Source organism: Lutra lutra, chromosome 4 (genome assembly GCF_902655055.1).
Source record: "Lutra lutra chromosome 4, mLutLut1.2, whole genome shotgun sequence".
Taxonomy (NCBI): domain Eukaryota; kingdom Metazoa; phylum Chordata; class Mammalia; order Carnivora; family Mustelidae; genus Lutra; species Lutra lutra.
Window position 1 is genome coordinate 192,326,740 of NC_062281.1, and position 15,741 is coordinate 192,342,480.

The 15,741-nt window shown below is 50.8% G+C and overlaps 1 protein-coding gene and 1 long non-coding RNA gene across 2 annotated transcripts in view; one reads left to right on the top strand and one right to left on the bottom strand.

The window, feature by feature from the left end:
* The window catches only part of LOC125097831 (uncharacterized), a 47,587-nt gene extending 46,973 nt beyond the window's left edge, over positions 1-614 (bottom strand). Inside the window, exon 1 of the long non-coding RNA XR_007126628.1 lies at positions 42-614. This is a non-coding gene — a long non-coding RNA (uncharacterized LOC125097831). The remainder of the gene's footprint in view (positions 1-41) is intronic.
* A 38-nt stretch (positions 615-652) lies between these two features.
* Positions 653-14,598, top strand: ERRFI1 (ERBB receptor feedback inhibitor 1). The gene is made up of 4 exons (XM_047725909.1): positions 653-810; positions 10,605-10,796; positions 10,906-10,982; positions 11,918-14,598. The coding sequence occupies exons 2-4, from the start codon at positions 10,675-10,677 to the stop codon at positions 13,075-13,077; spliced, it is 1,359 nt and encodes a 452-aa protein (XP_047581865.1). The 5' UTR covers positions 653-810; positions 10,605-10,674; the 3' UTR covers positions 13,078-14,598.
* The last annotated feature ends 1,143 nt before the right edge of the window (positions 14,599-15,741 follow it).

Consider the following 15,741-nt stretch of genomic DNA (forward strand, 5'->3'; position numbering starts at 1 on the left):
GGCCCTCAGCAGGGTGGCCTCACTGCCCCTCAAGGTCTCACCCTGCCCTATGCTGTCCCACGCTGGGCAACTCTGTCTCTCGACGTCGCTTGCTTCCCACACTGTCCGTCAATGCTCCACTCTGTCCATGCTGACCCCCCCTACGCCTCGGCCCGCAGGCCTCCCGGTGTGCGCGGGCCTCCTGCCTGCAGAGGCTCCACTGGCCTTGGCCCGGGCGTCCCCCGCCACCCCGGCAGCGGCAACGGCCCGTGGACCCAGTTACACGCGCCGAACCCCGCCCCGCCGGGGCCAGAAAACGACGGGAAACCCCGAGCGACGCTCGGCGCCCCCTTTAGCCGGGTGGAACGCGAGCCGAGGACGAGCTGCCCGCACACATTCAGCGTCAGGATTCCGGGGCCTCGGCAGCTGCTGCTCGGCTCGCGCAGAGCTGAGACGCGGAGGCCGCCGCGGCCCAGAAACGGCCCCCTCGGAGACAAAGGCGCCATCCCCGGGGCCGCGCGACGCCGGTGGACCCCACGCCATCGCCTGGGCCGCGGCATCGCCCCTTTAAGCGGCGCGCGGCCGGGATTGGCTGAGCGGGGGAGGTGGGGCGCTGGATGTCTACGTCACGGCCCCGCCACTGGCATATATTGCGGCGTCGGCTGCCGCGCCGACGGCGGACGAGTGCGAGCGGGGAGTGCGAGCGGGGTGCGGCGGCCAGCGAGTGGCGAGGCGCCTGCGCGGTGTCCGGGCCCCTGAGCCCGCGGCGCTGAGCCAGCCGGGACGGACATGCGCGGGAGGGCGCCGTGGGGCAGCCGCGGCTCCGCGGGGGTAAGGGGCCTGCGGGCCGGGGGTGGGGGGGGTTAGGAGGGCGGCGCCGCCCCGCGCCCCCGCCCCTGCCGGGCCCCTGAGGCGGGCTGCGGGCGGCTCCCGACGCTGGGCGGGCCCCCGGGGTGCGGAGAGGGTCTCCGCGACGCGGAGTCTCCAGAGACAGACGGACGGACGGACGGGGGGTGGGGGGGCGCGCCAGCGGTAGGGGCCGGTCCGGGGACGCTGCGCGAGGGCCCGGGCTTCGAGGGCGGCCGGCCGGGGTCCTGCGCTGGTGAGGCTGGCGGCGGCCTCGGCGTCCCCCCTTCCACAATGGGGCTGCGCTGCCCCGGCGCGCACCGTGTGCGGGTCAGCCCCGTCCCGAAGGCTGTGCTGGGGGGTGGCCGGCCCGCGGCCCCTCTGCTCGGTCTCTCGACGACGACGGTCGTCCCTAGGGCCCTTGAGTAATTCCGAGCCCCCCCTCCTCCTGTCTCAGAAACGCGATCCTTTGGTCGGAGCGTCCTAATTACTGTTTCCGAAGGAATGGGAGTGCAGAATTCTGTGTTCGGAACGTGACTGCTCATTGGGTGTTTTTCGTGTGTCTGTGCGTGTGTATTTATATGTATATCACAGCCTCGTACAAATTAGATGACTTCTTAACCATGATTGGTGCTGTATCGGTGCTTCCTAAGTCTTTATTAGGATTTCGTCATTGCTTGAAAGGAACCAGTCTCTTACCTGATAAAAAATATATATATATGAATAGATTGTTAGTCATAAACTTAAGTGCAGTCAGAATAGACTGTAGCTTTAAAAGAGATGTGTTGGTGACTTTAGGTACACCTGCAACACAGGTAGGGCCGGACTGGTTTCTAAGCAACTGTCAGAGGTGAAGAAAGGTGAAGTTAAAATGCGTTGTGGTTTTTTTTTTTTTTTTTTTTTTTTTACCCCCCTGAAGAACAGTATTCTGCACGTTTTCCAGCTTTTATAAATCTGTAAGAATGCGAAGGGTATGTGTTTGTTGAGGATACTGAAACATTCGCCATACCAAGTCTTGCTTTTTTTTTTTTTATTCCCCATTTCTGTAATATGGTTTTCAGCAAAGTTTTACTTAAACAGAGACAGGAGGCCACCTACCCATTTCAAAAACTGACCAAATTTTGCTAAGCAAAGTAAAAGTTGGCTTCTTGTTAATTGTGCTGTGATTGGTTACCAGTAGGTACTGCTGTCTTTCCCAGTTATTAGCAGATTTGAAGAGAAGTACATACAGCTTTTAGCCTGAACTTCAGACACTATTTGTCAGCTCCTTCCCTCCACACAGAGGCTTATTTTCAGCTGCCTGTCTCCGTGATAGTAGGGGCTAGAGGTCCTGGGCTAAGGATTTTAACCTGGCATGTATTAGATTGTGAACTCCTTCAGGGCAGGAACTCTTCTGTACAGCTTCTATCTCACGCAGCCTTGCACATAGTCGATGGTTGATAAATAATTGCATGGAAGCATATTTTACGTCTCAGCAGGATTGGACCAGTCACTGATAAGGGTGGGAAGCAAATCTTTTTTTATGGCTGTTATGAAATGTCTGAGTTACTCATATTTTCGACAGATACATAAAACTACTGTTTCGATGAATTGTGTCTCCTCCTTTCAGTTCACAGTAGGCGCTGGTCACTCTTGCTCTGAGATTTAATTATACTGTAGTCTTGAGTTTTTGTGTGAAAATGACTCTTAACTGCTGCTCCACAGAAGGTGAACCAGATAATACTCCCTTTCAGCTAATACTAATGGTAGCTTTTAAAAGCAAGTTGCCTAAATTACAGGTACAATCTAACATGCTTGAAACTGACCTGAATGTCTGCATACCATCAGGTTGCTTTAGAAAGGTGAGCAGAGGAGGGAAAGGTGGTGCCAAGGGTAATTCCAGGAATTTGAATGTCATCAGCTCCCTCTGCCAGAGAAACAGCTCTGCTTTTAACCTCAATAAATTTGAATTGGTACCTCATCATCGGGATTCCTTTTGCATCTTTTGGTGCTGGTGTTTGGCCATGCTTCAGAAAAGCTAACGAATAACCTCCTGGGTACTGGGTAAACAAGATCAGCTGTGGCATTCGGGCATAATTCGCACAGCATAAATGCATGCTCTGTAAAGGTAGATAAAACTGGTGAGTTTCAGGGTTCTGAATGTTAGCTAGCATAATAGAGAAATTTGCTTTAAGACAGGGAAAAGTTAGTGTGAGACTCAGACTTCAGGAGGGGAAAAGGATTCTGTAATTTGGAATCATTGTTGATAGTTTAATCCAATTCCTCATACTATAAAATGGGGCAGTTGAATCCTCCAAGCCTCAGTGGACATATTTGTAAAATATGAGGCTCTGGCTACGTGAGTTTTATTCCTTTTCCGCTCCACAGTGCCATGATTCAACATTTCAGGGGAAGCAGTAGGAGGGTAAGGATGAGAAGACATTGAAGTTCTCCTTGAAGACCCACAGAATATGAAACCTGGCCAGGTACAGATTATTTAAAATAATCTGTATTTTATATCCTCTTCGTGGAATGTTCTTCTCATTCTTCTCATGGCTGCCTCTTTCTCATCATTAAATTTCAGTTTAAAAAGTCACCTAGAGAGGCCTGCCCTAACTGCCCTTGTCAATCCAGCCTCCCCACCCTGTCCTCCTGGGGAAGTTCTCACAGTCTGAGACTGCTTGTTGTCAGAGACTGAGGCTTTCCCAGACAGCAGCCACGTCTCCTTCACTACCATAGCATCTACTCCAGAATAAGCACTTGAGAACCACTTGTGGAAAGAACTCATCCTTGCCCTCTAAGAATTTGTGAGTGAGACCCCGTGCGTGGAACTCCCATTCCCATCTTAACAGGTGACTCGCACTGAGGTCTTGAGCATTTTGCTTAGCCATCCCTGCATCAGTTTCCCCACTGATAAAGGAGAACATTAGAAAGAGAAGTGAGGTTGGGGTGCCTGGGTGCCTCAGTCAGGAAAGCGTCTGACTCCTGATTTGGGGTCAGGGTCGTGAGATTGAGTCTCGAGTCTCCCCCTCCTCCCATCGGGCTCCACACTCAGAGGGAAATCTGCTTGAGATTCTGTCTCTCCTCTGCCCCGCCTCTTACTCATGCTCTCTCTCTCAAATAAATAAAATCTCTAAATAAAAAAAAAAAGGAAAGAAAGAAAGAAAAGGAAAAGGAAGAACTGGGGTTTCTGCCTAGAATGAAGAGACCGTGGAGAGGAAAGGAGTGAAAGTGTAGCGGGGGAGTGCTGGATTAGAGGGCGGAAGAGCCTTGCTGGCCTTGCTGCTGACAGGAAGGTGTTTGGCCTCACTTCCTCATCTGCAGGCACAGAGTGTAATCCCTGCCTCCTCTGACAGGGATGTTGTGGGGATCGGGTGAGATGATGTGTCGGAAAGTACTTTGTAATTTATAGAGTGCTTTGCAAAGATAGGATATTCCATCATTAGATTCCAGACTAAAATGGAGCCTGATTGTAATGGCATTACCGGGATCCATGCTGTGAGAGGGTGTTAAAAGGAGGCCCCTTGGGTATCTGTAGGGATACCTGGGTAAAGACAGACCTTCGTGATACCAGGTATCGTGTTGTAATGGGGTGTGTAGTGCTGGGGCATCAGTGTGTCCTCAAAGATTGAGGGCTTGGAAAGAATTGTTCCAAGTAGTCACAGAGTGTAAAATTGATACCTCGACCACCCTTCCAGAGGATACACAGGCTAAATCTGCAATTTACAACTTTCACAGGAGGATGTGATGGAGCTGAAATAAAATAGGAACTTTCATAGTCTAAGGGTTACCCAAGAAACACTATTACCAAGCAGCAAATCCCCAGAAAAGTCTGTCTGAGCCACCCTGAACACGGGCCTTGTAGTGGGTCAGATCTTATTCCCAGTTAAGAGCCTGAGGGGCTTGGAGAGGCCAGGTGGTGTGCACAGCAAGAGCCTGGCTTAAGTCTCTGGGCCCCACCGTTGACCTGGAGCGAGTTACTTAACTTGATGTGCCTGCAGTTCCTCAGCTGTAAATGAGGGTCATAATAGTAACCTGCCCCACAGGGTTGTTGAGAGGATTAAATAAGTTATACATCACTTAGAACAATGCCTGCCAGATAAGTTCCCAAGAATTAGTTTATTTTTTGTACTGGTTTTATGTTCCTTGTAACAACCTGGTGTTACCCCATTGGGTGACTCCAGTGCTCATTAAGTACATTTCAAGTTTCAAAGACTCCCTTCCCATCATTGGATTATTGTGCTCCTTGTTAAGATTAGAATAGAACCCACGTATTTTTTCCATTTGGAAATCTATTATGTGTATGTCTAAAAGGAATAATATTTTGCAATCTCGTGCGTGTGTTGCTCCTGACCGTAGCATCTGTAGGAAGAGCACAAAGGACAAGAGCCTGCGTCCCTGCCGTGGTATCCTTCTGCCTCTGCGCGAAGGCCGCGTAGGACACCAAGTGAATCAAAAGGCTATTGATGACGATGGCCGTGGAACGAATAGGTTTTTTGTTAGTTTGCTGTTTCTTAAAATACTCAGCTAGAAAATACTCTGAATTATTCCACAAATTATGTCACTCAGCTTTGCTTTTGACAGTCGGAAGATAAATTATTTTTCTTGTTGCCCCAGTTTTTACCACCTACAAGTGGACTGTTCCGTGCTGGCCCACTGAAGGGCGGATGGATGCTGCCGGACACGAGATGTCCATCCTCACCCTGCAGAGCGGTGTTGCCCTGGGTCCTGAAACCCTCATGTTTACCTTGAATTCATGCAGGAGCATTTCAGTGACCTTTTTTCCTGTAACTTAACATGAAAGATGTGAAGTCCTCTTTGCTCTTCATGTGAAGGCCATGCATGTGGAGGATGTAATGTAATGTAGCAGGGGATTGTGAAGGAAATTTCTGCCTGCCTCCTCCTCTCTTCCCCCAAATCATGGTCTGTTAGGGTGAAATCCAAGAAAAACCCTGAATTTGGGCCTTGGATTGTGAAGAGTCCTTTAATCAGTAAGTCTTCTCATGCTATTAGTCAAAGCGAAAACACTAGATGTTCAGTGTGTCAAACAGCTGAGCTGCTAAAGCTTTAGACATGAATCACAGTAAAAATGATGGGATTTTGGTTTTGTTTTAATATTCTCAAAGGTGATTATTTTAGGCATTTTCAGTCTGAAGGTAAATGTGCAGGTGGTGGTTTCTGTGGGGAGGATCTAAAATCATGGAATTAAAAAAAGTTTTTTTAAAATAAAAAATAAAATCATGGAATTTGTCACATTCCAAAATCAGTTTTTAGCTTTTTGTTTTTGGTTTTTGTTTTTTAACAAATCTTGGCTCTGAATAGGATTATCTTCTATCTCTTTTGGTAAGGAAATAGTCATGTAGGTGGTTGTTAAATAAGGTTGAAAAGACCATTTATCACCCTGAATAAACAGAAATCAGGTTCTAAAACCAGATTGAAAGAAGGAAATTACATCACACTTTTAAATAAGGAAGCACCAGGCAGAACTGGGTGAGTTGTATGACAAAAATGTGCCCCTCCTCCTCTTGGGGATTGCTTTTGAGATTTATTAATGAGATCTGCTGGAAGGTAAGCACATCTAGGTTACAGTCTTAAGGTAGCCTGGTTTAAAAAAAAAAACAAAAAAAACATTTCAAAGTGACTTTCCTCAATGTAAAGGCATGTGATTTCACTTTAATAAAGCATCTGTGGTATGCTTTTTGGTGTAGCCTTTTTTGGTTTTGTTTAAGGAAAGTGACCTTAGCAACTTTAGCAACAAGAACAGTAGGTGAAGGAATAGTGTGGAAGAGAAGGTGAAATTCATTATTTTCAGAAAGCCCCCCCCCCCCCCCCCCCCCCCCCCCGCCCCGGGCTTAGGTGAATGTATAGTAATAGAAACCAACTGAGAAAGTTACATTGTCAATCACTTAAGCTTAGAGTTTTCACCCAGTCTGTATACTGTCCACTTCAGATTTTGGAAGTCAATGTAATGAGAATCCCTTGCCTGCTTCTTACCTAAATTTGTCACATTGTCAGGAGGTGTCAGCCCATGTTAGGTTTATCCCTTAGTTCTTCACTGATTTACAGGAAACATGAGTCTGTCATGTCATTTTTTTTAGAAGTGAGATGACTTTTTTCTCAATATCCGTTTAGTAAATATTTATCAGAAATGAGTGACGCCAGGATCTACACAGGAGGTGGGGAAAGTCCCCAAAGATTTGGAGGATGGGCAAGAAGACACAAAATAACCCAAGAACATGTGCATCTGTCCTGGCTCGGGTTCTGAAAAATGGTGCCTGTGGGAGAAGCGGCATCCTTGCAGACCCTGAACTGGTTTGGGAAGGGGCCGGGGCCGTGAAGTAAGTGACAGGAGTTTGGTTTGTAGCGTTGCAGATGCCAGAGGGCCATCCAAGTGGAAAGATAATCACCAGACAATAGGAAATGCAAAGTGGAAGCTTGAATCAGGGCTGGAGTCAAGAGTCAGGAGATGGAGGAGTTGTCTCGCAGTCGCAGAAGTAGATCCAAACCCCAAGAGCGGGGTGCAGGGGGCAGTTGCAGGGAGAGCAAAGCAGAGGATGGCTGCAAGAAACAGATGGTTTCAGGGGTACTACTTTTTGTCTTGAAGTTGAAAAAAAAAGTGAGGTCAGTAGGAAACAGTAGTTCACATCTGGGATTGGTATTTAACTGCACTTCTGACACACCGAAAAGGCTAAAGATTAGTTGATGAATTTTAGGGAAGTTCTTTTGCCCAAGGTCATTCCGATCCTGTTGGACACCGCGCTGCCTCGGTTCACATCCGCTCTCATAGTTTGCATTTCATAACAGAATGCCGTCTTGTGCTGAGAGATGCCGATGTCCCCACATAGGGCTGTTTTTGCAGTTGCTTGCCTCCTGAGCTGTCACGGAGAGCTGGCCTTATGGTTGACACAAAAACAAAATTTGAAACACTTGAGCATTAGTGAAATGTCACTGGACCTGTGGGTTTCTTTTTAACTTGAGCTTGGCCAGGCTGATCCCCCCCAGCACCCCCCGCAAACCCAGGAGGTTATGTACTGCAGACTTGGGGAGCTTTGAGAGAGGCGTGGAAGAGTTGTAGGTAGCTGGCGTTCCCAGGAACGTGCCAAAAATATTTGCTTCCAAACCTACGGCAGGTCACCCTTCCTGGGCCTATAGTTGGAAGTTATTTTCTGAACGAGAACATGCAGTTATGTTTCCCTCCTGGCTTCTCCCAAGCAAGCAAGTAGGAAGTTCGGACAGTTTCATAACACGTCCCATTCACAATTCCCCATTGAAATGTAGAGGCAGGTCACCTTCTATGAATACACAAAGACACTATTGTGGTCAGAAGTGAGCTGGCTTAGTGAACACAATTCTTTTTATACTAAAAAAAATTTTTTTTCTTAAGAAAGCTAACAAGTAGGTGATGGAAACAATGAATTAAAAAATGACTTTCTAGAACGTATACATAATTCGGAGGGGCTGCCGAAATGTGAGTTTAGAATTCCGAGGCCATTCCAGCAGAGGCGATAGTTACACAATCATTCTGTTGAAAGCTAAGATTTAGATGGCATTAGGAGGCTGACACACAGTAATTACGAGGAGCACTTGCTGGCCTGCAGACAGGTGGGGGTTGGGCCTCCAGAAACCCCCGCAGCATTTTCCTGTAATCTGGATGAGCGATCTCCAAACGTGTGCTTTCAAACTACTTAAATACCATATTCTTCTTCCTATCTTGGCCTTTCATTTTTACTTCACCACAGATACTTTCCCTGTGGTCTTGCCTGAGCTTGTAGGGTGCTGGGGGGCGGGGAAGCATCACATGCCACCAGGCCAGGCGCCCAGAGGGAGTACCGAGCAGTGTGTTCTAAAAAATGTTGTTAATTTTCTATAGCTCTCCTTAATCCAGGTAAAATAAATGTGTGTTTCATTTCAAGCCTCTGAAGACCAAAAACAAAAAATAAGGTCTCTCAATAACTTAGGTTTCTTAAAGGATGGGGCTCCCCCCCCCCCCCGTTCTTCTTAACAGTATGTCTTTGAGAGACTCATCACAGGAAAAGAAAGCTTGACTATTTGAAATAATATTTGAAAGCTACTTAAGTCGCTGCCTCATGTATCAGAGCAGCTGGCTTTGGGAGAGTAAAAAGCCGAGGATCAGTAATGGCCCCATCTTCACTTTGTTTCCGAAACATTACTGTCTTTCCATTTCTTTTTGCATGAACAACAGTAAGCACTTGCAGAGTGTTTTTTAGATCTGTAGCTTAAAAAAAAAAAAAAAAAAAAAAAAAGAGGGACACCTGGGTGGCTCAGTTGGTTAAGCAGCTGCCTTCGGCTCAGGTCATGATCCCAGCATCCTGGGATCGAGTCCCACATCGGGCTCCTTGCTCATCAGGGAGCCTGCTTCTCCCTCTGCCTCTGCCTGCCATTCTGTCTGCCTGTGCTCGCTCTCTCTCCCTCTCTCTCTCTGACAAATAAATAAATAAAATCTTAAAAAAAAAAAGACCCCCTTGTACATTCCTTGTACAGGAACCCACATATCCCTGTACGTTCAGTTGACTCTGACCGTGGTAATAAGGAGATGGTAGGGTCTGGTCATTCCTGCAGCTAGCAGTCACTTGCTTATGTTCCATGTAGTGATGAGTGATGATTGCGACCTAGCCTCTTTCCTGGACTCCCAGTCTAGTGGGTGACAGATCTGTCCCTGAAACAGATAACCTGTGAACCTCCTCCTCCATCCCCCAGAACGCCCCCAGTCCTCTGCAAACCACCAGGCTCTGGGCAGCTGTGCGTATGCTCCGGGAGAGCACTAGAGTGTTAGGAAGCGTCTGTGCTCATCCCAGAAGGGGTCAGTGTTACACAGAGTTGACAGATCATATCCTAGTGTCTCAAAGGAAAAAAAGCCTCAACTTAACTCTAAGGAAGCATGAAGATGCCAAGAAAGCAGAGCCAGATGCTAGAAGACTCCACCAGCAAGAAGGTGTGGGGGGAGCTACTGGTTGACCCCAGACACGGCGCATCTGATGAGGGACATTGAGGAACTGCTAAATCAAGAAAAGGCACTTACTTAGCCTCTGTCATCCTTGCCTTGCAGGAGGCAAGGCATGAAGCAGAAGGCACTTGGTACAGGAGAATGTGAAGAATGTGCCTTTAAGTTTGTCTTTCAAAGGGAGGAGGAAGCTGTCCCAGGCCTCTGCTGAAACCCTTAACCTTGCAGAACTTAATTTTTACAGGATAATGGAAATTAGGATGCTCCTATCTAGCGATTTCTTTACTCTCAAAGAGGTGGTAACTGGAGAATTTGTCCTCCCGGGGCCAACCCTGAACTACAGAATCCAAACAAATGCTAGGTCGTGGGGAGGTCTGCTGCCACCATAGGATCTCTTGTTCATTTGAAGCCTTGGGTTTTAGTGAATGTCGGTTCTGTAGGACTGAATACAGTGATTTCTGAAATGACCCTGTTGGCTTGGGGGACAGGGAGCTCCTCTCGCTTCGGCAAGCAAGCAGGACTTATCATGCAGCTGTTGGGCTGCGGTGGGAGATGGGCTTTTGCTCGCCATGGATTATTCCTCACTTTGCCAAAGCATGCAGAGCTTTGATTAGTATCCCCATCCCCCCTCCCCTCCCCAGTTGCTCAAAGTGTCCACGTTTAAGTAGTGCCATGACCTTGAGAAGTAAGGATGAGTTTGTGCCAAGAGGTCGGGCTTGAGTGAACGTCTATACAGTTTTCTGTCCCAAATGCTCAGGGATATCAGAGGATATTAGCTTTCTATGGGTATTTCTGAATTGTTTGTTCACCCGGCTCTTCTCTGTCTGCCTCTGCGCAGGGAATGCAGGCTACTGGTTGACTACAGATCCCTCGGCCTCAAGCGTGGAGACCTCCCAGAGTAAGACACCATGTCCACGGCAGGAGTTGCTGCTCAGGAGATTAGAGTCCCATTAAAAACTGGATTTCTGCACGATGGTCAAGCCATGAGGACCGTGAGGACCTGCTGGGGCGGCCACAATGAGTTTGAAAAGTAAGCGCAGGACAGAACGGCCTGAGAAGTCTAAGCCCTGGTGTTCGGGTGAGCTGGAGACTAGGACGGCTCCTTGTTAATGACCAAGATGTTTTTCCTTTCCTTTCAGTCACTTTTTGAACATTGACCCGATCACGATGGCCTACAGCCTCAACTCCACGGCCCAGGAGCACCTCGCGTCTCTCGGTACGTGTCCCCAAAACGCGGTGGGGGCGCGGGGGCGACGGGTACTTGGGGTGGGGTGGGGGGGCGGGAGGGCGGGGATGGGCCCGCTGGTCCTGCAGCTCCGTGCCGGAGCGTGGAAGCCGCCCGAGCCCTAGTGGCAGCCGGCTCTGAAGAGAGCCGCCCCGCTCTCCAGCCCCCTGCCTTCCTCCTGAGTCGGCGGGGCCCTGACGGGACCCGTTTGTGGAAGCGGGACCTTCCACAGTCGCCGACGTGGCCCCAGCTCTGGTCCACACGTAGCTTGCAGAGACCTCGGAGGAGATCTGTCCTCTCCCTCACAAGTGTCGGGCACGCATCCGTGGGCGAGCAATAGTGTCCGTGGCGACAAGAGACTGAGGAAAGTGTGTGACCTGCCGCCCGGCACTTGTGACGCGGACACTGCGCTCCTTAGATTGCTGTCAGGGGCCCCAGCACACCACGTGCAGGTCCGCGTGCCCCTGACGTCCCGCTGGGCTGCTGGTGTGGGCCCCCGTGTCCCCCGACGCGTCCCTCGCCTGCCTCGCGTCGCCGCCGCTCTTCCCGTGGCCGGGCCGGTGTGGCGCGGTCGTCCGGAAAGGACACGCTGCTCGTGGTCTGCGAGGCTCGCGCGCGTCACCAAACCTGCCGCGGGGCGTGGGGTGTGTGGCTGTGCCCCCGCGCACGTCCGGGGCAGATGGACCAGATGACGTGCCCTTTGAAGCAGGTCCCGGGCGGCCGCCATCTTCTGGCGCCTGGTCGGCCGGTGGCTGTCCCCGGGTGTTCTCAGCTGGCACCGTCGCGCATGCGCTGCCTCAGCAGAGAGCCCTGAGCGCAGGGGGGTGGGGTGGGGGGGGGGGGGCGGTCCTCGGCCTGGAGCGGCGGGGGTGGGGCAGCACTACGCACATGCGCGCCCCTTCCTGACCCCCTCTCGTTGGCTGCAGGGCACGCGGCGACGCCTGCGGCGAGGGACGGCCCCGCTCAGAAGCCCAGCCTGGCCCCTCTCGTCATTCCCCCGGGCGAAGACGGCACGCAGCGAGGAGAGGAGCGCGTGCTGTGCGGTTTGCGGCGGCTCTCGGTGAACGGGCTGTGCGCGTCCCCTCCACTCACCCCCGGGAGGAGCCCCCCGTCCCCCTTCCCCTGCGCGGCCCTCTGCGACCGGGGTTCGCGGCCGCTCCCGCCGCTGCCCATCTCGGAGGACCTGTCCCTGGACGAGGCCGACTGCGAGGTGGAATACCTCACCAGCTCGGACACCGACCTGCTCCTGCGAGACTGCGCGCTCTCCGGCTTCAGATACGACGTCCCCGGCCGGCGCAGCTTCCGCGGGTGTGGACAGATCAACTACGCGTACTTCGACACCCCGGCGGTCTCCGCAGCCGACCTCAGCCAGGCGCCCGAGCCGCACGGCGCGGTGCAGAGTTCAAATCCTCCCCCGCCCCAGAGCCACCGGAGACTGCGACGGTCGCATTCGGGACCGGCCGGGTCCTTCAACAAGCCCGCCATAAGGGTGTCCAGCTACATACACAGAGCTTCTCCCAACTCGGACGAAGACAAACCCGAGGTGCCCCCCAGGGTCCCCATACCTCCCCGGCCCGTGAAGCCTGATTACAGAAGGTGGTCAGCAGAGGTTACTTCCAGCACCTACAGTGACGAAGACAGGCCTCCCAAAGTACCGCCGAGAGAACCTTTATCCCGCAGTAACTCGCGCACACCCAGCCCCAAGAGCCTCCCGTCTTACCTCAACGGGGTCATGCCTCCCACGCAGAGCTTCGCCCCCGACCCCAAGTACGTCAGCAGCAAGGCTCTGCAGAGACAGAACAGCGAAGGATCTGCCAATAAGGTTCCCTGCATTCTGCCCATTATCGAAAATGGGAAGAAGGTCAGCTCCACGCATTATTACCTACTACCTGAGAGACCCCCGTACCTGGACAAATATGAAAAGTTTTTTCGGGAAGCAGAAGAAACACCCACAGGCCCCCAGCCCCAGCCCCTGTCTGCTGACTGCGGTGTTGTCCCAGCCGCAGACAAGCCGGACCCAAAAACAAAACTGGACCTGGGTGGCCACATGAAGCGCAAACACTTGTCCTATGTGGTTTCTCCTTAGGCTCTGCTGTTGTGGTTCAGCAGGGGCTCCCTGGGAGCAGATGGTTCGCAAGCCACTCTCCTGTTCAGTGGAGGTTCACAGGGGAGTGTTCCAGAACGCAGAGCAGAATAGCTGAACCCTCCGTCTTAGAGAGAGGGTCAGAGCAGCCACCAGGGGCCCTCAGGCTGGGAAGCCCTGATTTTGTTGGCGTTGCAGGAAAGTCTGTTCCAGCCTGGAATGTAAAGCTGTGCGGGCGGGGAGGGAAGGCTGGGGAACCTTCGATGTGTGTATACATTAGAGACCTATAGAAGCCTGTGTGGCAGCCGCGGGCCGTAGTCGCGGGATAACCAATTAGTTGCTACCTTAGAGTAACATGTATTCAGAATGTTAAAACAAGCTGGAGGACGACTCCTGACTGAAAATTGAGCAAATGGAAGAAAACACAGTATTGTTTAGATCAGAATCATTAAAAAAACAAACAAAAAACAGTAAACAACCAAAAAAACAAAAACCATTTTTGCTTAGTTTGAAAGGATCTGGCTCTCGGGCCCATGAAGTTCTGTCTCCTTTATTTCTGCAAACAGTCTGTGCCATTGAGGGCGGGGCCCCCGTCTGTCCCATGGCCCTACCTGCCCAGTTTAAAAATCGTCCCGAGGCCTGGGTCCCTCCAGTTTGCCTTCTGCTCCATTGAGGGGAGGTTGGCAGTGTGCTTGGCAGCCATGTTCTCACCTGTGCACGCATGTCTCACACCTTGACAAATGAGAAGGTACCAGAATCCATAAACCATTTTTCCCGACAGTTCCTGCTCCGTTCTGCCCACTAGCCTGGCCCATTGTAGCACGGGCCTCGCGGCTGCGGGAGGAGGGCAGGTTCAGGTCCTGTGGAGAAGCAGACTGTTCGCCTGTGGTCAGGATGTCAGTTTTAAGCAATCGTGAAACAGCTGTGTGAGAGTCACTGGGAGCATGTGTTGTGGTTTTGTGTTGGTGTTTTGTTTTTTTTTTTTTTAAGATTGTATTAATACACAAATACAGCACAAGCTGGCCTTGTGTTGCTGGTTCCTATTCAGTATTTCCCGGGGATTGTTTGCTTTTTGAGTGAAACACTTGTGACCAAGAGCACAGTATGTCTTAATGGCACAGGTCACATCAGCATCTTCCTGCTTCTGGGACCATCCTGGTTGGCTGCTTCACCCGGACTCAGTGAGACCCGTCACGTGCGCTGGGGCTTCCACACGCTTCAACGTGTGGATCTTGTAGAGACAAGCACAAAAGAGAAGGTGCTCACTAACAGAGGTACATTACTACAATGTTCTCTTAACAGTTCAACAAGCTGTTTACAGTTTAAACTGCTGAATGATACGATTTGAGCTATTTAAAGCTTATATTTTAGTATGAACTAAATGAAGGTTAAGACATGCTTTAGAAAAAATGCACTGATTTCTGCATTATGTGTACAGTGTTGGACAAAGGATTTTATTCATTTCTGTTGCATTATTTTGAATATTGTCTTTTCATTTTAATAAAGTTATAATACTATTTATGACACCGTTAACAATGTTTCTTGCCTAAAGTCTTATAAAAGTTGATGTCTCAAGTACGTTGACAAGCATTGCCATCTCTAAGCACAGAGAAGCTTTTTCATGGCTTCCTAAGTGCTTGAACTTTACCGTCATTCCCTGAAATAAAAGTAATTTGAGCGACTGATAATGAATCTTAGAGACACGCATGGTGCAAGCGGGCTGTTTGTTTTCACCTTTCACAGTTCAGAGAGGGGGCTTGGGCTGATGCTGGGCCTGCTGGGGAGGGGCCTGCCCATCACGGGGCACATACAGACGAAGTCACCTCTTACAGACTTGATGTGACTCACAATGAGTTTCAGGATTAGGTCCGGATCATTGTGGGTCCTTTGGGAAGCTCTGCTTCCTGTCTGACATGAGGCCACCAGAGAAACCCTAACCTGCCCAGGCCTCTCGGAGAGGACAGCCATGCTTCTCCCGGCTTCTCGGCACAGGAGGAAGCTAGGCCACTGGGTGTGTGAGGGCACCTCTCCAGCTCCGTGGGGCCCTATGCTCAGCTCTCCCCTCTCCTGGGCCCTGTAGCCAAAACCCAGTCACTCTCACCCCTCCATGGCTCCTGGGCAATGGTGAAGCTCTCCGTGACCTTGACTGAGCCCCTGCATGTGCTGGTATCCTCCAGAGTACCAGGGCTCCGAGGTCAGTGAGCCGGGCTGGGAGTCCACCTCTACCTCTGCCTAATTATGTGTCGGGAAGATTCTTAACGTCTCTGTCCTTGGGTAAAATTAGCATCCTGATACCCGTGATAGGGAATTATCTGTGGCAACCGTGTATGAACCCTTGGCAGCCGGTAGGTGCATGGCCTTCGTAGTCATTGGTTACTGTGCCCTGATGGGTTATTTCTGACACTTTACAGACCAGCAGGAAATGGGCTGGGGGAGTTGGTTCAACAGACACTGGCTAGGAAATCCCAACCACATTCTGGGTCCTGGGAGGTGGGCATATCCTCTGCCCTCTAGAATTTTTTTTTTTTTTTTTTTTTTAAGATTTTGAGAGAGAGGGGTGCCTGGGTAGCTCGGGTCTTGATCCCAGGGTTCTGGGATCAAGCCCCACATCAGGCTCCCTGCTTGACAGGAAGCCTGCTTTTCCCTCTCCCATTCTTTGCTATATCT

Excerpts from the sequence above, each read along its gene's own strand:
- ERRFI1 (XM_047725909.1), top strand. The coding sequence starts at position 10,675 with ATGTCCACGGCAGGAGTTGCTGCTCAGGAGATTAGAGTCCCATTAAAA. Across the intron at positions 10,797-10,905 it reads GGCCACAATGAGTTTGAAAA|TCACTTTTTGAACATTGACC; the intron begins GTAAGCGCAGGA and ends CTTTCCTTTCAG. Across the intron at positions 10,983-11,917 it reads GGAGCACCTCGCGTCTCTCG|GGCACGCGGCGACGCCTGCG; the intron begins GTACGTGTCCCC and ends CGTTGGCTGCAG.